Genomic DNA, 23741 nt, shown 5'->3' on the forward strand with positions numbered 1-23741 from the left:
GAAATTTATAATAGGAATAAATTAGAAAGTTGCTTAAAATTGCATGCTCTATCTGAATCATAAAAAGAAAAAAAATGTGGGTTTTGTATCCCTTTAATAGTATCTCTGTCTGTAAACCAAAGCCCAACACTTAGAGAGAACAATTGAAAATTAACATTGTATTATCTCTCCTAAACACCATTGGGAGTGTAATTTTGTCTGTTAATTATGTTTACATAGGCTTTTTTAGACTCACTACTACTAAAAGGAAAGGAAAGTCAAAATTAAACTTGCATGATTCAGACAGAGCATGTCATTTTAAGAAACTTTAAATTATAATTTTTTTCCAAATGTGCTTTGTTCTCTTAGTATCCCTTGTTGAAAAATAATACACATTTCCTACACTAGCGGTTGCTAGCTACTGATTGGTGCCTGCACACATTTGTCTCTTGTGATTGGCTAACTTGATGTGCTCAGCTAGCTTACAGTGTTCCTTCAGCAAAGGATAACAAGAGAATGAAGCAAACTGGATAATGGAAGTAAATTGGAAAGTTGGTTAAAATTGTATGTTCTATCCGAATCATGAAATACAATTTTGGGGTTTGCTGTCCCTTTAAGTATAGAAACTTTCAATATTAGTAGGGATACCACAGGCAAAATTTACTATTTCAAATACTAAAATAATGTAAAATTAGTTATTTGTAAACAATTGAATACACTCCAGCAGGTAAAATGGATCATTGGGAACAAATTAGATTACGAGTGGAGCGCAAACTTTTGCTCCCGAGCGATAAGGGGATTTTCATGGGTGTTTATGTTTGCGCTCATTGGGCTTACCGCTGGTATTATGAGTTGAAAGCAAATGCTTGAGCGTAATCGTGATTTATGCTAGAGTGATTACCTGTGATTTTAGAGCTCTGGATAACTATACATAAAAGTTGCACAAAACACATGAAAAATACATTACAAAGTATAGTTACGCTCATCTAATAAAAGTTATTAAAAAAAATATTGCACACAAGTTATAAAGGAACAAAGATATGAGATCTCAGGTGTTAGAAGAAAGAAAGGCGATGGGCTTTAACATTGAGATACATACATATATATGTCTAAAGATCTATATATATATATATATATATATATATATATATATATATATACATATATGAATAAATACAGCATTTTCTGTTATGTGCAGAACATTGAAAATGGGAAATATTAATATTTTGTATATATAATATGTTAGGTTAGCGCACATGAGAATATGCAATCGGGTTTGCACGAGAGTCGGGTGTTTTTTCCACTTTTTTTTCTCCATTGGTTTCTATGGGGGAATATGTGAACGCGATATTCTAAGTTCGTCTTTTTGCGCTCGTCTGGTTAGTGTGCGAGCAAAGACAGTTTACTTTCAAATCATAATACGAGCGCAACTCGACAAGCGCAAAAAGCTTTATTCTAGCACAATTAATGCTGGAGCGGGAGCATTAAATAGCGCTCAACTTGTAATCTGGCCTTAAATGGGTTAGAAAAAAAAAGGGTCCACTGCCCCTTTAATACAAGGTGGATTTCTAATTTACCTTGATAAAAAAATCTTTGTAGTTTTCTAATTTTCTCAAGGTAGAGAAAATGTAACCATGAATACTTATTTTAGATGCAAGTCCTGTCAGTATGATGCCTTCTAGTGGTTAATGTGAGGAATAGCAATTTGAGGAAACAACCACTTATGCTTTTTTTTTATACTAACTAAACACAAAATCACTACAACATTTACAAATTATTGTATCATTTTACTTATGAGAGTATAAATGGGATATTCTTTAATGGTGTTTTATACTTTTTGCAGAATCATGTTCCCAAAGAAGATGGGCGAGATGAGAAGGCTTTGTTACAATGTGAAACCACCCCTCCAATGACACCTCGAGCAGTGCGGCTTGAAAGGATGACGCAGGCGCTTGCACTCCAAGCTAACGCACTGGAAGATGGAAGAGACCAAAGGGCTAGGTAAAACCCAGCAGGCTGATAATAAGCAGGATCATTTGATAACCAGATAATCAGAGTTGTTTTGATTCTCAGAAACTGTTGACACACACTAAAGCCATGTTTATATTCCTTTAAGAAATTCATACATTAAAGTGGCATTACATTTTTTTTTAAAAAATAGATAATACATATAAAATAGCAACAATTAATTACACAAAAAATTGATTTTGTATGAAAAAAAAAAGTTTGAGCTGTGTAAATGATTTTTGAAACTAGCATTGTAGTTCCTTGACTAACCAATTCTCTGTATTTAGCTGTTGCTTAAAGGGACCCTGAACCCAAATTTTTTCTTTCGTGATTCAGATAGAGCATGCAGTTTAAAGCAACTTTATAATTTACTCCTTTTATCAATGTGTCTTCTTTCTCTTACTATCTTTATTTGAAAAAGAAGGCATCTAAGCTAAGGAGCCAGACAATTTTTGGTTCAGCCAGCTGGACAGCACTTGTTTATTGGTGGGTGAATTTATCCACCAATCAGCAAGAGCAACCCAGGTTGTTCACCAAAAATGGGCCGGCATCTAAACGTAAATTCTTGCTTTTCAAATAAAGATACCAAGAGAATTAAGAAAATTTGATAATAGGAGTAAATTAGAAAGTTGCCTAAAATTGCATGCTCTATCTGAATCATGAAATTAAAAATTGGGTTCAGTGTCCAAAGCTAAAATATACCAGTATATCTTGTCCTAATCAAATGTACTTTGTCCTAATAAAATATACCTTGTCCTAATAAAATATACATTGTCCTAATAAAGTATACATTGTCCTAATAAAATATGCATTTGTTAAAATTATATTAGTTGTTTAAATATTGAAAAAAATCAAGTGTAAAGTTGTAACATCGATAAAGCAATAGGAACAGCTATGTTGTAACCTAGATGTCCTTCTCTGCTGAGGGCAAATCAGGAAATCTTATAAAAGGGTCACTTCAGTGTGTATGTAACCCCATGACTGTGTGGCATATATCATATCATTGCCTGTAGTCTGTAGTTCCACTTGTAACAGGAATTGAAAAGCCCACAATTTTCAGAATTAAATGGGAAAAGTGGGTAACACATATAATTAAACATTTTAGAATACAAGTATTTAATGTCTCTTTTAAAGATGATAGCCCTTGTGTATCCTGTTTGCATGCTTACATTTGCAAAGGGAGTATCACCTAGGGTTGCACAATGCGGCATTCCTTTATTAAACAAATGCTGAAAATGTTTGCAGCATACAGCTCTTTTCTCCAACATAGGTGTGTCCGGTCCACGGCGTCATCCTTACTTGTGGGATATTCTCTTCCCCAACAGGAAATGGCAAAGAGCCCAGCAAAGCTGGTCACATGATCCCTCTTAGGCTCCGCCTACCCCAGTCATTCTCTTTGCCGTTGTACAGGCAACATCTCCACGGAGATGGCTTAGAGTTTTTTAGTGTTTAACTGTAGTTTTTATTATTCAATCAAGAGTTTGTTATTTTAAAATAGTGCTGGTATGTACTATTTACTCAGAAACAGAAAAGAGATGAAGATTTCTGTTTGTATGAGGAAAATGATTTTAGCAACCGTTACTAAAATCCATGGCTGTTCCACACAGGACTGTTGAGAGGAATTAACTTCAGTTGGGGGAACAGTGAGCAGTCTCTTGCTGCTTGAGGTATGACACATTCTAACAAGACGATGTAATGCTGGAAGCTGTCATTTTCCCTATGGGATCCGGTAAGCCATGTTTATTAAGATTGTAAATAAGGGCTTCACAAGGGCTTATTAAGACTGTAGACTTTTTCTGGGCTAAATCGATTCATTATTAACACATATTTAGCCTTGAGGAATCATTTAATCTGGGTATTTTGATAAGTTTATATCGGCAGGCACTTTTTTAGACACCTTTCTCTTTAGGGGCTTTCCCAAATCATAGGCAGAGCCTCATTTTCGCGCCGGTGTTGCGCACTTGTTTTTGAGAGGCATGACATGCAGTCGCATGTGTGAGGAGCTCTGATACATAGAAAAGACTTTCTGAAGGCGTCATTTGGTATCGTATTCCCCTTTGGGCTTGGTTGGGTCTCAGCAAAGCAGACACCAGGGACTGTAAAGGGGTTAAAGTTAAGAACGGCTCCGGTTCCGTTATTTTAAGGGTTAAAGCTTCCAAATTTGGGGTGCAATACTTTTAAGGCTTTAAGACACTGTGGTGAAATTTTGGTGAATTTTGAACAATTCCTTCATATTTTTTCGCAATTGCAGTAATAAAGTGTGTTCAGTTTAAAATTTAAAGTGACAGTAACGGTTTTATTTTAAAACGTTTTTTGTACTTTGTTATCAAGTTTATGCCTGTTTAACATGTCTGAACTACCAGATAGACTGTGTTCTGAATGTGGGGAAGCCAGAGTTCCTTCTCTTTTAAATAAATGTGATTTATGTGACAATGACAATGATGCCCAAGATGATTCCTCAAGTGAGGGGAGTAAGCATGGTACTGCATCATTCCCTCCTTCGTCTACACGAGTCTTGCCCACTCAGGAGGCCCCTAGTACATCTAGCGCGCCAATACTCCTTACTATGCAACAATTAACGGCTGTAATGGATAATTCTGTCAAAAACATTTTAGCCAAAATGCACACTTATCAGCGTAAGCGCGACTGCTCTGTTTTAGATACTGAAGAGCATGACGACGCTGATAATAATGGTTCTGAAGGGCCCCTAAACCAGTCTGATGGGGCCAGGGAGGTTTTGTCTGAGGGAGAAATTACTGATTCAGGGAACATTTCTCAACAAGCTGAACCTGATGTGATTACGTTTAAATTTAAGTTGGAACATCTCCGCATTCTGCTTAAGGAGGTATTATCCACTCTGGATGATTGTGACAAGTTGGTCATCCCAGAGAAACTATGTAAAATGGACAAGTTCCTAGAGGTCCCGGGGCTCCCAGAAGCTTTTCCTATACCCAAGCGGGTGGCGGACATATTTAAAAAATTGTTTCCTATGGTCGACCCCAGAAAGGACTTATGGCAGACAGTCCCCAAGGTCGAGGGAGCGGTTTCCACTTTAAACAAATGCACCACTATACCCATAGAAGATAGTTGTGCTTTCAAAGATCCTATGGATAAAAAATTAGAAGGTTTACTTAAAAAGATGTTTGTTCAGCAGGGTTACCTTCTACAACCAATTTCATGCATTGTCCCTGTCGCTACAGCCGCGTGTTTCTGGTTCGATGAGCTGGTAAAGGCGGTCGATAGTGATTCTCCTCCTTATGAGGAGATTATGGACAGAATCAATGCTCTCAAATTGGCTAATTCTTTCACCCTAGACGCCACTTTGCAATTGGCTAGGTTAGCGGCTAAGAATTCTGGGTTTGCTATTGTGGCGCGCAGAGCGCTTTGGTTGAAATCTTGGTCAGCTGATGCGTCTTCCAAGAACAAGCTACTTAACATTCCTTTCAAGGGGAAAACGCTGTTTGGCCCTGACTTGAAAGAGATTATCTCTGATATCACTGGGGGTAAGGGCCATGCCCTTCCTCAGGATCGGCCTTTCAAGGCCAAAAATAAACCTAATTTTCGTCCCTTTCGTAGAAACGGACCAGCCCAAAGTGCTACGTCCTCTAAGCAAGAGGGTAATACTTCTCAAGCCAAGCCAGCTTGGAGACCAATGCAAGGCTGGAACAAGGGAAAGCAGGCCAAGAAACCTGCCACTGCTACCAAGACAGCATGAAATGTTGGCCCCCGATCCGGGACCGGATCTGGTGGGGGGCAGACTCTCTCTCTTCGCTCGGGCTTGGGCAAGAGATGTTCTGGATCCTTGGGCGCTAGAAATAGTCTCCCAAGGTTATCTTCTGGAATTCAAGGGGCTTCCCCCAAGGGGGAGGTTCCACAGGTCTCAGTTGTCTTCAGACCACATAAAAAGACAGGCATTCTTACGTTGTGTAGAAGACCTGTTAAAAATGGGAGTGATTCATCCTGTTCCATTAGGAGAACAAGGGATGGGGTTCTACTCCAATCTGTTCATAGTTCCCAAAAAAGAGGGAACGTTCAGACCAATCTTAGATCTCAAGATCTTAAACAAGTTTCTCAAGGTTCCATCGTTCAAAATGGAAACCATTCGAACAATTCTTCCTTCCATCCAGGAAGGTCAATTCATGACCACGGTGGATTTAAAGGATGCGTATCTACATATTCCTATCCACAAGGAACATCATCGGTTCCTAAGGTTCGCATTCCTGGACAAGCATTACCAGTTCGTGGCGCTTCCTTTCGGATTAGCCACTGCTCCAAGGATTTTCACAAAGGTACTAGGGTCCCTTCTAGCTGTGCTAAGACCAAGGGGCATTGCTGTAGTACCTTACTTGGACGACATTCTGATTCAAGCGTCGTCCCTTCCTCAAGCAAAGGCTCACACGGACATTGTCCTGGCCTTTCTCAGATCTCACGGATGGAAAGTGAACGTGGAAAAGAGTTCTCTATCTCCGTCAACAAGGGTTCCCTTCTTGGGGACAATAATAGACTCCTTAGAAATGAGGATTTTTCTGACAGAGGCCAGAAAAACAAAACTTCTAGACTCTTGTCGGATACTTCATTCCGTTCCTCTTCCTTCCATAGCGCAGTGCATGGAAGTGATAGGTTTGATGGTAGCGGCAATGGACATAGTTCCTTTTGCGCGCATTCATCTAAGACCATTACAACTGTGCATGCTCAGTCAGTGGAATGGGGACTATACAAACTTGTCTCCGAGGATACAAGTGAATCAGAGGACCAGAGACTCACTCCGTTGGTGGCTGTCCCTGGACAACCTGTCACAAGGGATGACCTTCCGCAGACCAGAGTGGGTCATTGTCACGACCGACGCCAGTCTGATGGGCTGGGGCGCGGTCTGGGGATCCCTGAAAGCTCAGGGTCTTTGGTCTCGGGAAGAATCTCTTCTACCGATAAATATTCTGGAACTGAGAGCGATATTCAATGCTCTCAAGGCTTGGCCTCAGCTAGCGAGGGCCAAGTTCATACGGTTTCAATCAGACAACATGACAACTGTTGCGTACATCAACCATCAGGGGGGAACAAGGAGTTCCCTGGCGATGGAAGAAGTGACCAAAATCATTCTATGGGCGGAGTCTCACTCCTGCCACCTGTCTGCTATCCACATCCCAGGAGTGGAAAATTGGGAAGCGGATTTTCTGAGTCGTCAGACATTGCATCCGGGGGAGTGGGAACTCCATCCGGAAATCTTTGCCCAAGTCACTCAACTGTGGGGCATTCCAGACATGGATCTGATGGCCTCTCGTCAGAACTTCAAAGTTCCTTGCTACGGGTCCAGATCCAGGGATCCCAAGGCGGCTCTAGTGGATGCACTAGTAGCACCTTGGACCTTCAAACTAGCTTATGTATTCCCGCCGTTTCCTCTCATCCCCAGGCTGGTAGCCAGGATCAATCAGGAAAGGGCGTCGGTGATCTTGATAGCTCCTGCGTGGCCACGCAGGACTTGGTATGCAGATCTGGTGAATATGTCATCGGCTCCACCATGGAAGCTACCTTTGAGACGAGACCTTCTTGTTCAAGGTCCGTTCGAACATCCGAATCTGGTCTCACTCCAGCTGACTGCTTGGAGATTGAACGCTTGATCTTATCAAAGCGAGGGTTCTCAGATTCTGTTATCGATACTCTTGTTCAGGCCAGAAAGCCTGTAACTAGAAAGATTTACCACAAAATTTGGAAAAAATATATCTGTTGGTGTGAATCTAAAGGATTCCCTTGGGACAAGGTTAAGATTCCTAAGATTCTATCCTTCCTTCAAGAAGGATTGGAAAAAGGATTATCTGCAAGTTCCCTGAAGGGACAGATTTCTGCCTTGTCTGTGTTACTTCATAAAAAGCTGGCAGCTGTGCCAGATGTTCAAGCCTTTGTTCAGGCTCTGGTTAGAATCAAGCCTGTTTACAAACCTTTGACTCCTCCTTGGAGTCTCAACTTAGTTCTTTCAGTTCTTCAGGGGGTTCCGTTTGAACCCTTACATTCCGTTGATATTAAGTTATTATCTTGGAAAGTTTTGTTTTTGGTTGCAATTTCTTCTGCTAGAAGAGTTTCAGAATTATCTGCTCTGCAGTGTTCTCCTCCTTATCTGGTGTTCCATGCAGATAAGGTGGTTTTACGTACTAAACCTGGTTTTCTTCCAAAAGTTGTTTCTAACAAAAACATTAACCAGGAAATTATCGTACCTTCTCTGTGTCCGAAACCAGTTTCGAAGAAGGAACGTTTGTTGCACAATTTGGATGTTGTTCGCGCTCTAAAATTCTATTTAGATGCTACAAAGGATTTTAGACAAACATCTTCCTTGTTTGTTGTTTATTCCGGTAAAAGGAGAGGTCAAAAAGCAACTTCTACCTCTCTCTCTTTTTGGATTAAAAGCATCATCAGATTGGCTTACGAGACTGCCGGACGGCAGCCTCCCGAAAGAATCTCAGCTCATTCCACTAGGGCTGTGGCTTCCACATGGGCCTTCAAGAACGAGGCTTCTGTTGATCAGATATGTAGGGCAGCGACTTGGTCTTCACTGCACACTTTTACCAAATTTTACAAGTTTGATACTTTTGCTTCTTCTGAGGCTATTTTTGGGAGAAAGGTTTTGCAAGCCGTGGTGCCTTCCATCTAGGTGACCTGATTTGCTCCCTCCCATCATCCGTGTCCTAAAGCTTTGGTATTGGTTCCCACAAGTAAGGATGACGCCGTGGACCGGACACACCTATGTTGGAGAAAACAGAATTTATGTTTACCTGATAAATTACTTTCTCCAACGGTGTGTCCGGTCCACGGCCCGCCCTGGTTTTTTAATCAGGTCTGATAATTTATTTTCTTTAACTACAGTCACCACGGTTTCATATGGTTTCTCCTATGCAAATATTCCTCCTTAACGTCGGTCGAATGACTGGGGTAGGCGGAGCCTAGGAGGGATCATGTGACCAGCTTTGCTGGGCTCTTTGCCATTTCCTGTTGGGGAAGAGAATATCCCACAAGTAAGGATGACGCCGTGGACCGGACACACCGTTGGAGAAAGTAATTTATCAGGTAAACATAAATTCTGTTTTTGACACATACCAATGAAGAAGAAATCCCTTATATATTACGGTTCCCAGACCAAAAGAAATGTCCATTGAATAGGCACAATATAAGCACTATACTCAAAGATGTATATAACAGTTCATACCTTTATTCGTGGTGTGTAAACAAACACTCTGCATACATATGCGAGATGACTACCAGGAGACACAGGTGTAGGTGGAGTGTAACGTCATGTGACGCGTTTCACGCCCTTCTGGCGCTTTTATACCCTTCAGGTATATTCGGACAAATACAGATATTTGTGTGTTGCACTTTTGTATAAATATATCCAGCCCTGAAAAGAGATGAATGCGGTATACCACTCCCATTTTTGGTAAGTAAAGAATGCCGAATTGCACATCCCTAAAATCGTCCATAAATCTATATTTATATGTGAACTGTTACAGTGTAGTATAGCGGTCAATAAGGACAGTCCCCAATAAAATCTGTTATTTTATAGTTCCTCCTATTTTCTTTCTACCTGTTGGAAAGAATTGTGTGCAGCGTGTGGTTACTCGCTAGCTAAACACACAGACTATGGAGTTTGCTACCACAGCATTCTCCCTGTATTCCTCACTACTGTTTGCAGGATACTTTACACCTTTTTAATATAGAGATGTTAAGTGCACTTCTATTTGCAGCTGTTTTTGTTTCTCTCTCTTTGATGCGAATTAAAGGGACATAAAACCCAATTCTTTTTCTCTCGTGATTCAGATAGAACATACAATTTTAAATAACTTTGCAATTTACTTCTGTTATCAAATGTTCTTTGTTTTCTTGTTATCCTTTGTTGAAAAGCAGTAAAGTAAGCTTATTAGTCTGCACGTGTCTGCAGCTCTATATGGCAGCCGTTTTGCAAAAATGTAATACATTTGCAGGAACACTAGATGGCAGCACTATTTCCTGTCATGTAGAGCTGCAGGCTTGTGCACGCTACCTACCTAGGTATCCTTTCAACAAAGAATAACATGAGAAAAAAGCAAATTTGATAGTAGAAGTAAATTGAAAACTTTTTAAAAATTGTATTCTGTATCTGAATAATGAAATACATTTTTTGGGTTTACTGTCCCTTTAATATTACAGGGACAAGGGGTCTCAGGTGGATACCAGAATGGTGGGAAATGGAAAATGTATCTTATGTTAAGGGGACATTAAACCCAAAATACTTCTTTTTCAGGATTTAGATAGAGAACGCAATTTTAAAGAACTTTCAAATTTACTTCTGTTATCATTTTTTTGTTCTCTTGGTATCTTTGGTGAAAAGCAAGGATGTAAGCTCAGGAGCATGCACGTGTCTGGAGCACTATATGGCAGCAGTTTTACAATAATATTATCCATTTGCAAGAACACTAGAGGGCAGCGCTATTTCCTACCATGTAGTGCCCCAAACACCTACCTAGGTATCTCTTCAACACAGATTACCATGGCAACAAAGCAAATTTGATAATGGATGTAAATTAGAAACTTTTATATGCTCTGTCTGAATCACTAAAGAAAATGTTTGGGTTTCATATCCCTTTATGCAGCTTTCTTAGGCACTTTGTAAGGCTAACTTTTCAGGATATGAATATATTAAAATACAAGGTTTATATATCAATAATATGATTTATTCTTAGAATAAAGACACCAGTAAGGGAAAATGGTGTGAGGCATCCTCATTCTTTTCCTTCTTTTTGCAAAGGGATCATTTTCCAGTTCCCAACATACTCCCTCCTCACAAGATTGTAAAGTTAGAAAGTGAATTATTTGTCCCTTGTTGTATCAATTCAAGATCACAGAGACTTGTGGCTTTAGACTTGGTTTTCTGAGAGTGGTTCTAAGCGCAAACTGTTGATTCTTACTTTCAAAAGATTACAATTGAGAAACGATCCTTTCTTCCTCAGGATAGAAATAATAAAGGCTCGATTTTATATAAACTTCGCCTGCTCAAAGCCACTTTTTCTCACCGACTCTCGCAAGGCTGCCCCAGTGGAATGATAGTAAAAAAGGGGCAGTCCCTGCGAGTGGCGAGATGGCTCCTATTAAAAGCATTGGCGCTCGCTGGATAGGGACACTTCACTCCTTAGAGCGAAGTTAGCAGGAAGCAGGGGGAGCACATTATAATTAAAATCTTGCAACCAATATGACTCACATTATGCTGCTTTCTGCATAGAGCATCTTATATTCGCCTATATTTTTGTATATATGTGTTTATCTATTAGAGTTATTAATAATAATATAATAATAATAATTATTATTTTGAGTGTTTTGAGAAAAGCTCGCCACCTTTTAGTTGGCGAGAAAAAACTGTGATATCTGCAGTCCGAAAATCTTTATAGAATTACGCTGGGATTAGAGAGACACTTTCATATACGCCCATGGAACGCCCATGTTCAGCCCATTTTACGAAAAAACAACAATTACGCTTTGCATTTTGTATTTATAAGTTCAAATTTCTGGGCGATTTTCGCACATCCAGTGTACTACAATTACAATTTACGCTATGCATATTTAATTCGATTTATTCCTGTGTAAATTACATACAATTTTAACTTTTTTTTTTTTTTTTAACATACGATTTTTGGTGAAGAATTTTGTTATGGTTTTTGATGCACCTTTACAATACATTTTTTTCCGGCTTATTTTTCTGTGAATGGTTCAAATATTTGTTTTGTATCATGTTTAAAATACGAATTTTGTTGTGCACATTTCACATGAAAATGCAGTATACGCCCCTTAGCGAGACACCGTGTTTTCAAAGTAAAAAGTGGCTTTAGATCATTGCACCAGGGAAATAGGACTGGCGAGCATTCTTTAATAATCTCGCTAGCCCAGAGAGCTTTCAATCATCGAGCCCTTAGACCAGAAGTTGTTTAATTCATTACAAATCAACTAAATACCATCAGTGTTCCTTCAATCCCAGTGAATCTGTTTTTCTCCTACTCCAGGGAACATATTTCTTCTCTTACACATCTTAAGAGGTTCTCTAAGGTAAATGACTTCCCTGCAATTATATTCACTCACATGATCATCTGTCAAATATGATTGGTCATCTTAATCATTGATTACTGAGCCATTTTGGTTCAATATTTAGGATCAATCTTCCTTCCCAAAGCACCAAATATTAGTCTTTTTTTTCGACATTTTACCCCCCCCCCCCCACACACACACACACACTCACACTGGTTAAGATGCAGTATAGGAGGTAAAATAGGAGAAATATGACATTTGTAGAAATGTTCTTGCCCTCACTGTCACAGCAGATGATGTTTCCTCTGCATACTCCAGCCTAAGCCGTTTCACTGCAGTCACTCACATAATAAGCACTACTGACTTGTGCTCCAGATCCTTCTGCTTTCAAGTGTTCTGGCCTAACAACAGTCACCCACTCAATTTAGTAATCTCTGATGAGCATGGTCTCCTGCTTTCTTTGAACTATTAAGCATCATTGCAGCCCCCTACTCCGTGTAGTAAGCAACTATGAGCATGTTTTTTTTGTATTCTGTGACCTGGCCTAAAAGGCAGCTGCCAGCACACCATATTAAAGTGATGCTAAACAATGTGTTTGTGTATATGCTGCAGACAACGTACACACATTTGTTCCCAATAATTTTAATAAAGGTTTTATTTTTAATACTATTTTCCTACCTGCATTATATTCTGCCCTCTTTCCCCTTAGTTAGTGCTCTCTTGTGGTACTGCCCGCCCCATACTTAGGTACACTCCCGGCCTCAGATTATCCAGCCAATTAACTACTGTATTTACAAAGGATCTGTATCTACATGTTTTCACTGTGAGCAAACTGCAGTATTCATCAGCGTAGATTACGGCTCAGGAGCGCACCTTCATTGAAGTCAATTGAACGTGTGCATGGCTTCACATTGGTCGTACTGCTGGAAGAGAAAACATTTTTTTTGTTCAAGGGGCAAATGGCTGCAGCAGAATAGGTAGGCATTACTGATTAAATAAGAAAGCCCAAACCTTTTTTATTTTTTAAAAAGTACACATAATATAACACAGCAGTGCATAGATATGCATGCCTAATGAACAACATTACTATCACTTTATAGGGACATGACTGAGTGTGCAGTTTTAAAAGCGTTCTAGGTTACTTCTCTTAGTATACTTTGATGAAATGTAGCTCCAAAAGCAAACCTGGGTAGCTCTTATCGAGCACTATATGACAGCAGTGTTTGCAACAATGTTATGCATTGAGTTATGGGAAGTTTTTTATTTTGACTTTCTTGTCCCTTTTAAGCACGACTCAAATTCTGCTTCAGTCTACATTGACCCTGTATACCCCAATCACCTTGAAAGTACCATTGACATTTTCAGCTTCTGTGCTGACCTGCGCTCATCTTGCCTAAAATTCATCAACAAAAATGTGAACTCACCTGAGCACCACCAAGATTCTTCTTCTTCTTCTGTTATAACCTGTGCTGTTGGCCTTATATCACTGCTGCTTTGCCCACTTACTATTCTATTCAATGCCAAACACATTCTGCTATATTCTGCAGACTTTGTCCTAAGCAGCATCACAATATCTGCCTACAACATCCCTTAAAGGGACATGAAACACAACATTTTTCTTTGATGATCTAGATACAGTATACAATTTAAAGCAACTTTCCAATTTACGTCTATTATCTAATTTGCTTAGTTAATATGGTATCTTTTGTTGAATACCTAGGTAGACTCAGGAGCTGGGAGCTAGCTACTGATTGGTGGCAGCACATATATATGCCTTTTGTCATTGGCTTACCAATGTGTTCAGGTAGCTCCCAGTAGTGCATTTCTGCTACTACAACAAAGGATACCAAGAGAATGAAGCAAAACTGATAATAGAAGTATAATGGACACCAGAGGTGTCCTTCTCTTATTGATAATAGAATTAAATTGGAATCATATCACTTTAAGCTCTGGTATGCTGTAGCCAGCAATGCAAGGCAGGTTAATGAGAATGTACCCAACACATTTTGCAACAAGCATAAGAAGGGAGCCCTGCCAAAATACCATAATCAAGTTCACAGCATATGCTATGCAAAATAATTTCTGACTACAAAAATGATCAATTTAACATATAAGATGCACGGTTATTAACAAGAAAAAGGTGCATTTAGCATTATACAGGATTTGAACATTTGTGCTTAGCCACGCCCATTATTACACCCAATATGCAGGTTATTGGTGTTGACACTGTGATCACCAGATATTGACAGAGGTTTTGACACATTTCTTGTAGAAGTCACTTGTACTAATATGTGTGACTGTGCCATAGTGTATTTTATAGTACAGATGACAGGTGACCGCTCATTTGAAAGAACATAATCCCCACCTTCATAAGTGGGATGTTGTGTGTGTGAGAGAGATATGCCAGTGTTTCTCTGCTCCAGTCCTTAGTATTCTTAACAGGCCAGATTTTCATGATATCTTAAAGGGTCATAAAACCCAAATTTTTTCTTTCATGATTTAGAAAGAGCATGGAATTTTAAACAACTTTCTAAGTTACTTCTATTATATAATTTGCTTCATTATCTTGATATCTAGATAGGCTCAGTAGCTGTTGATTGGTGGCTGCACATAGATGCCTTGTGTGATTGGATAACCCATGTGCATTGCTATTTCTTCAACAAAGGGTATATAAAATAATGAAGCAAATTAGATAGAAGTAAATTGGAATGTTGTTTAAAATTGTATGCTCTAGCTGAATCATGGAAGAAACATTATGGGTTTAATATCCCTAGAGCACAGGTGAAATAATCAGCTGATCAGTTACCATGGTTACTAACCTGCTGTCACCGATCAGTGGATTTTCACCTTTGCTCTGGTTAAGATATCATTAAATTCTGGGCTGTTAGAGGTACTTAAGGACTGCTTAGGAGATAGATCTGATAGATCTCCAGATGCACAAACCCTCCTGGTGCCTAGTATTGAAGGTGATCACTTGAATCTTAGGGAGGTATGTAAGACTTATTTTAAAGAGGGATTAACCTTTCTAATGATGCATTACATTTCCTTCTTAGTGGGGTGGTTTGTATAGTGGCAATAGGGAATTTTTCATGACATGATATCATTACATATGGGCATGATACAATGGCCACTTCCAGTCGTTTATCCCTGTGCAATAAACAAGTGTGCCTAAGAACAGGACCATAGTTTAAAAAAAATCAGTGCAGAGGAGAACTCAATGTGATTGTCTTAATTAAACAGGTTAAAAAGGATAGATCTGCCCAAGGTTTAGTTTTCTTCCAACTTACTTGGGCTGTGATTTCCACATTTAGCATAGAGAGCAATCTAGAATATGTTCCAATCTTAGAGAACATCATTCCCTTATAGAGATCAGAACATTTTTGCTCTAAGATCATGGTACTTTCAGGTCTTTTAGTTGCATGTAAGTTTGTTCAATATTCTACAATATGACCACTGTAGTTTACACATTTCATAATGTGGTTTCAGACCAAATGAAATATATAAATGTATTTTACAGAAGTATTTTCTTGCATTAGATGCAACCTCAAATAAATAAGAATTATTGTGCACAAATAAGATTTGGCAAAAGAATGTTGCTACATTCTTCTAAGTAAGTCCCAAGTTGCACAAAAGAATAGATCCTATCTCACTAAAGTCTCAGTGCCTTTTTTCTAGACAGGTGGCTAAGCAGTTTCTTGGAGAAAGGCAGAACCTTAAAAGGGACATAAAAGAACACACAATTTTAAACAACTTTCCAATTTACTTCTATTATCAAACTTGCACCATTCTCTTTGTATCCTTTGTTGAAGGAGCAGCAGTGCTCTACTGGGATCTAGCTGAACACATCAGGTAAGCCCGTTATAAGAGACATATATTTGCAGCCACCAATCAGCTAGCTCCCAATAGTGCATTACTGCTCCTGAGTTTACCTGTGTACGCTTTTAAACAAAGTATACCAAGAGAATGAAGCAAATTAGATAATAGAAGTAAATGGAAAAGTTGTTTAAAATTGTCTGAATAATTGAAGTTAAATTTTTTACTGTCCGTTTAAAAAAACTATACCTGAAAGAGAAGAAACAAGGAAAGAATGTGGGGAGATAAATGATATTTTTGAAGATTCTGTTTCTTTCCCTTTTTATATTTACTTTGATTTAACATATTTGTTTTTAAAACCTTACCACCATAATAATTCTTAGCTCACACTGACACACAAGGGGACAGATTATGAGTGGAGCGCTATCTTAATGTGCTCCTGTAAAGGGGCAAATATGCCCCCCCCCCCTAAACAAAAAAAGAGGACAGTACATTAACATGTACAATTAATATGACCCATAAGGGGATAAAGGGAAGGGATGTGGGGTGTTATAAAAAAAACGGCCACTAAAGTGCCTTTACATGGGGGTCAATAGAGGACTGTGTAATCTCCCTATCTCTATCTATCTGTCTCTCTTCTCTCTCTTTTTCTCTTATCTCTCTTCTCTATCTCTTTCTCTCTCTCTTACTCTATCACTCCCCGCTGCGCTAGGTGGTTTGTGGTGGCTGCCGGCATGAAAACAAGGCTCCCATTGAAGCCTATGGAAGTGCGCTCTTGTAAGCGATTGGCTTTCGGAAATGCAAGGTCGCATTTGCATTGCACTGCACCTGTCACACCAGCTACTGTTTTGCAAGAGACCCTTCCTCCTCCCACCCACTCCTCTCTTGACCCAGTTTTTGAAGCTTCTGATTGGAGAGGGCTGCTTTCTTTTTAGCTTTAGAAATTTGATAATTAGAAGATCGAAATGGATAATTATAATTGTGCCTGGTTTAAAGAAAGCACATATATGTTGAAGGTGCTTTGCATAGAGTTTCTTAATAGATTTCACCTGTGCTTATAGTGGGCCAAGACAGAAATTGTCTATAGGATGTCATTATAAAATGGAAACCTGCAAATTAATTTGTCAAGTGTCAAAATAGTGGAAGAGCCCCTTGTTACCAAATGTAATTTCATATGTTCAGGTCTGACTCAAATTGTATTTATATTTTTTTTTGCATGAAGTTTAAACCTCTTTAAATTGCAGTAACACAGCAACTTTGGTTTGTACGTTCTACTAATTATCATTGGTTGGTAGTTCCTGTTAATGCAAATGGTTGAAAGGCGCTTCCTGCTAATTAAAGGGACATTATTATATATATGTCTGCAATATACTTTCATTATTTATTTTGTTCCCTTTTCCTGTAATTCCATTCTGAAATTTTGAACTTTTTAGAAATGGAAGTGCAGAACACTGTTATATTCCACACAGCCATTGGCTGCACACTCAAGTGACCTATTTATAACTGTCCCTAATTGGCCACAGCAGAGAAGGTAACCTAAGTTACAACATGGCAGCTCCCATTGTTTTATAGACACTAAACTTTACACTTATTTTGTCAATATTTAAACAGCTAATGAAACTTTAAAAAATACATCTACATGTTATTCTCAGACTTATGATTTTTAATGCATCATTCTATCTAGCATTTATTTTGTGTTTAATGTCCCTTTAACTGAGCAGTCCACAAAGCACAACCAAGAGAGTTACATATTTAAGAATTGTTAATCTGAAGAAAGCATTAGGTTCCTGTTACCATGTTGTACTTGCACATCAAAACCACCTTAGCTTACTGTTTGTTCTAAAGAATATTGCTTTAGTGAGTGCATCTAGGACCTCCTTGTTGCATTATGACCTCAGTTCTGTCACTAGACATATATGAATCTAGGCCAGGTAGTTAGTATATTTATTGTGTAACTACTTAAAAAAAAGAAAATACAGGGGTGTTCAGAAGGTGAGATGTATTGATAGATATTTTTACAATATGATTTTTTATTATTCCCTTTTTAAAAATATTATTTTAGCTGTGAATGCACAATCTATATAGTCAGTACAATGATTAGGTTTTGTTCAGTCTTTCAGCAGACGGTTTGGGAGGAACAAACAGCACCAGCCAAGACTCTCTGCACAAAGCTGCCAAAAAGAAAAGCATCAAATCCTCAATTGGGCGCCTCTTTGGCAAGAAAGAGAAGGGGCGCATGGGGCAGATGGGACGTGAATCTTCTTCTCTGGGTGAGTGCACAGGCATGTCACCATTTTACACACACATCAGAGAAGTGAGAACCTGTGCGGGTATAGACCAGACATACACAGCTTCCTGTGTACAATAGTTAGGTCAAAGGTTATTAAAGAGAAATGTTGGTATCAAATAGCAGTAATGAAACTTTTAAATATTTTTTTGCTTGAACAAAGCTTAAATGTAAATCAAAGTGTGGAAAACCGCACCAATCTTCACCCGTACGGTACGTACGTATAGGTACGGACAAGGGATGGCAAACATTCAAAAACAGCTTGAAAGATATCAGTCCAGCCAAGGAGTTCATTCAAAAGGACCTTTATTCATCCATCGGGGTCCTAAAAATTTGAAAATGTTTCAAGCCACTGCCTGGCCCTTAATCATGCCATGATTAAGGATCAAGAAGTGACTTGAAACATCCTTAATTTTTTTTTTTACCCTGATGAATGAATAAAGATCCTTTTTGAATGAACTCCTCCTAAAAAAGGGTTAAATCAGGACAGCAACAAGCATTTTTCAAAATCACAAATAAACTAAAATACATTTTGAAAAAAAAAAACTATTTTACAAACAATCATCAAAATTACTAAAATTCCTTTTTATTGGGAAGATTTGTATTGTTAGTACGTTATTACTTTACAACTTAAATGAGATAAAGTTTGTTGTTTATTAAAGCTAGCAACATATAACATCATTCCTTTTTTTTGCTGTTATTCATTTTGCAGCAGTAAAGCACTGATTTGGTTAAAATAAATGGGCACTGCTGTATACCATAATTCTTGTTTTAGATAACGATTATCACATTTGTGGCTGCCTTTTCTTGTTTATCTCTAGCTGGAACACCATCTGAAGAGACCTCTCCAGCTGACCCCATGGGACTGTCCAAGTTAGCTGGTCCAGTAGACAAGGATAGGAGAAACAAGAAGAAGTAAGTAAATAAATGACATAACTACATTTTCATAAGAACACATCATATTTAGTTTGTTGATGGTGTAGGCATATAGCTCATTTTTTCCTTGAGCAAGTACGATTTTTTTCAGGTGCCCAGCAATAACACAAAATAACTATTTCTGTTAAAACTGCTTAAAGTCGTACAAAAAGTAATGAAATGCATGTTTGTGCACAACTCATCCCTAGGGACAGATTGCATATTGTCTGATCTGGCAACTCTTGCAGCTCTATTAGTGGACAGTGGTCTGCATGAAAAAAAAAGTTTTTGCAGTTCTGGAATATGCATTTAAAAATAAACTGTAGGTAAATATACTACAGTACCCTGGGGGGGGAGCAGTTCTATTTACAAATCCTTTTTATGAAAATAATATGTTTGCATCATTAAAGTCAACAGAATATTATTTTATGGAATGCGAATGAGCAAGCCACAGTTTGGTGGTGGTGTTTCATCACTATTCATGCGCCTGACATCTAACTATTTTGCAGGCATGAGCTCTTGGAAGAAGCCTGCAGGCAAGGGTTGCCGTTTGCAGCCTGGGATGGACCCACTGTTGTTTCATGGTTGGAGGTATTTTAATAAAATGTTTGTTACAAATTATAAACAAGTAATCAGTTTGTAGTTGAGTCTTTGAATTGTTACATGCCCTCCTCTCTCCATGACAGCTTTGGGTTGGAATGCCAGCCTGGTATGTTGCTGCATGTCGTGCTAATGTGAAAAGTGGAGCAATCATGGCCAACCTGTCTGATACAGAAATCCAGCGTGAGATTGGCATCAGTAATCCACTTCACCGCCTGAAATTACGCCTGGCCATACAAGAGATGGTGTCGCTCACAAGCCCATCTGCACCAGCTACATCACGCACGGTGAGAAGACATATTGTCCTACTAATGAAAGCTGGTAGAGAGCACTAGGTACATAAAGACAGATTTGACCACTGTTGCAAGACAATATGGGGAGATATCACCTTATACATTATTTGCAAAAAAATTGATTGGGGGGGGGTCAGGCAGATTGATGCCAAGCTATACAATTTGGCTTACACATTTTATTTTTTTTCTCCTGTACAATTTTCTCTATGCATTGGGGCCAAATTATTATGGCCTGAATGGGGACAAATACCCCTGTTTAGACTCGCTGGAAACCGGAGTTTAGAAGCAGCAGTCTAAAGGCCGCTGCTTCTTAACTCGTCCGCTGCCTCTGAGGCTGCGGACATTAATCCGCCTGATCCTATACGATCGTGTTGATTGATACCCTCTGCTAGCGGCCGATTGGCCGTGAATCTGCAGGGGGCGGCATTGCACAAGCAGTTTACCAGAACTGCTTGTGCAATGCTAAATGCCGACAGCATTCAGCGATGTCTGGCGGACATGATATGCTACATCTTCCTATATCTTGTTCTGCATACATTACTTTTGTATTCTTAAAGGGATATGAAACCCAAAAAATGTTCTTTTGTGATTCAGACAGAGCATACCATTTTAAAAAAAAGTTTCCAATTTACTTCTGTTATCAAATTTGCTTTGTTCCTGTGATATTCTTTGTTGAAGAGAAACCTAAGTAGGCATCTGGAGCACTACATGGCAGAAATAGTGCTGCCATCTAGTGCTCTTGGAAATGGATAATATTCTTGTAAAATGACTCCTAAGCATATGTCCCTGCTTTTCAACAAAAGATATCTAGTGAACGAAAAAAAAATTGATAATAGAAGTATTCATGCTCTATCTGAATCATGAAAGAATAATTTAGGGTTTCATGCCCCTTTAATTTTGCCTTCTCGTAAAGGGACATAATACTTATATAATAAATCACTTGAAAGTGATGCAGCATAACTGTAAAAAGCTGGCAAGAAAATATCACCTGTACAACTCTATGTAAAAACATATTTTGCGTAAAAATGTCTTCAGCTCACAAATAGTAAGTGCTGTGGTTACATATTTCCTTCAGCTACTGACAGCTGCATGTTAAAAAAATATCCATCTAATCAGCGTCATCAGTGCTGATGTCACACTTTGCTTTACTGTAATCCCATGAAATTTCAGATTTCTTAGTAAATTTCCGTAAACTGAGAAGGGAAATAAGGTTCTGTGCCTGCAAATGCCTGACACACACTCCCCTGCAAGTCCTGGGACTAGTATCCTGATTGGCTGCTTAAAGTACCTTTATAATGGATTGGGGCTACAGAGGAAATTTTGAGGTAAAATATCTTTCTTTTTTACATAGAGATGTCCAGGAGATATTTTCTAGTCGACTTTTTACAGATATGCTGCATCACTTTCAAGTTATTCAACATTTGGGTATCATGTCCCTTTAAGCTCCAGAAAACATGTAATCAGATCCTATAACATGATAGAGATAGAGAGGTAGGATTTTTATTAACCTTCTGTCTGACTTTCCAATCTTTGCTTACATCCAGTCAACAGGCAATGTTTGGATGACCCATGAAGAGATGGAAACTCTGACAGCAACTACTAAACCTGTAAGTACCTATTTGTTCCAGACATCTCATATATAAACTAAATTAACCTCCCTCATTATGATAATGTGTTAACTTTATATACATTGGGAACTCATGAAATAATTGTCATGTATCTTCCTGTAAACTATTTATGAAGGAATATTTACACCTTTTTCTGTACACATTTCTCAGTCTTCCTTTGCTTTCTTTTTTTTCCCTTTATATGTGTTTGTGCATCTACACTTGTGATTTGCTTTTCTTTATTACAATATGTGTTTGCACATTCCTGTTTGTATTGTCTGTACCTCTGCTCTAAATCTCACATGCCACTAAGAGCTTCTCGACTTTCTTCTTTGTCCTTTTTAACATTTAACCTCTGCCAGGAGACTAAGGAGATCAGCTGGGAGCAGGTAGGCGAAAATAAGTGACGTTCTTGTTTATATTTTATGTGAAATGCATTCCTTATTTGTTTACAGTGTAAATTTTACCAAAGAGAAAAAAATCAAAACTGCTACCCAGAAAACGTTATAAGATTGGGTAGCTATTTCTGTAAATAAACATGAATCGCACTGTTTAAAGGACCAGCAAATACAGTAGATTTGCATAATCGACAAATGCATGATAACATGACAAAGCAATAGCACTTTTTCAGTTTTGTCTATTTCCACTCCCACTGCATCATGTGACAGCCATCAGCCAATCACAAATGCACATATGTATGTTCTGTGAATTCTTCCACATGCTCAGTAGGAGCTGGTGACTCAAAAAGTGTAAATATAAAAAGACTATGCACATTTTGTTACTGGAAGTAAATTGGAAAATTGTTTAAAATTGCATGCTCTATCTGAATTATGAGAGGTTAATTTTAACTTGAGTGTCCCTTTAAGCTTGTTGTATAGAATTTCAAATAAACTTAATGTATGACAATTTTCTTATGTTTTGAAACCTTAAACCTTTTGTGACCGTTGCCTATCTATCTTTCTATTCATCCAGCTATCCCTATCTTCCTATCTAATCATGCTGTGTTTCAATAACATTTTATAACTCCTTCAGTATGTAGAAACTCCCTGAATGTAAAGTTTTTGTTTCACCTTCTGTAAGCATCATCCATCTCTCCTAAGCTTCCGTTTTCATTTTCTACAGGTTGGTGAGTTTAGACGATATTTTAAATTTACTTTGAAGATTTTCTTTTTGTACAACTGAAGAAAGAAGACAAACAGTCTCGGTCTAATCCTGATTTCCACCAGGGTGACCTGAAAACACTGGGCCTTTACGTTTCGGGAACATTACAATCCCTTTCTAAAATATATTGTTTTGTATGGATTTTTGCTGTACTATGTGACACCTCCCAACCCCATTACCTTTTATACCTTCAATCTTACAGTCTCTCTCATAGTGGCGTCTAACAGCCTTGGCGGCATGCATGCTGTGTCCCACATTAGTGATGTCATCAGCACACGACTCGCACTGACGCGTCAGCTAGAGGGGTGTGTTGCAAAATTACAGTTCATTAGCCAATCCTATTCCATCCTAGCTGGCCGGCTTCTCTATGCTCCCTAAAATACAATTGGGGGTAGCGTATCAAAGCACAGTAGACACTGTCTAAACTTGGTAATTGCAATTTAAATCTAGCGCAGCATTACACTATTTTAGAGAGACTTGGTTAAAAACAACATCATTAAAATGTGATCTACATCAATCTTATGCTATGTAAGATATACCATGGAAAAGAACATATTGCACTTTCGTGCTACAAGGATTATGGTAGAACATATGTGAAAAAAGGTTGTTTTTGGTTTTTGTTTTTTTTGGCGTTTTAAATCCATAATTTATTATGGTCAAAAAGAAAGTTAAATTACATACAGTAGGCAATTTTGCTTAATGATACATGTTGTTTCGTTTCACGAACAGGTGAATATATCTGAAATTGCAAAGCGATGGAAATGCCAAATATCCCAAAATAGCATATTATTTGGCATGATTATTGTCAGTCATTGGCATTTTCAGGCATCCATTACGAGCAGCAACTGTCTCGAAGTGGTGTGTCACACACCAAAAAACTGGAAAGATGAGGAAAGTAGAAGTCTCCTTGTCATATACAGTACTAGATGAACATCATGTATTGATCAATTTCCTGAGTAGAATGGTCCAAAATCCAGCACAGTATTTAACCCCTTGGGGGCTATTGTATCCCAGGTGTATATCCATCTCGCCTCCAGGCGAAGA

At 38.4% G+C, this 23741-nt stretch overlaps 1 protein-coding gene across 1 annotated transcript in view; it reads left to right on the plus strand.

Moving 5' to 3' along the window:
- LOC128638681 (liprin-alpha-3-like) overlaps positions 1 to 23741 on the plus strand; it is a 250726-nt gene that overhangs the window by 154639 nt on the left and 72346 nt on the right. Inside the window, 6 exon segments of the mRNA XM_053690795.1 lie at positions 1823 to 1980; positions 17947 to 18104; positions 18943 to 19036; positions 19546 to 19627; positions 19723 to 19923; positions 21474 to 21536. Of these exon segments, the coding sequence (XP_053546770.1) occupies positions 1823 to 1980; positions 17947 to 18104; positions 18943 to 19036; positions 19546 to 19627; positions 19723 to 19923; positions 21474 to 21536 (756 nt within the window).

This window comes from Bombina bombina, chromosome 8, assembly GCF_027579735.1.
Source record: "Bombina bombina isolate aBomBom1 chromosome 8, aBomBom1.pri, whole genome shotgun sequence".
NCBI classification, from domain to species: Eukaryota; Metazoa; Chordata; class Amphibia; order Anura; family Bombinatoridae; genus Bombina; species Bombina bombina.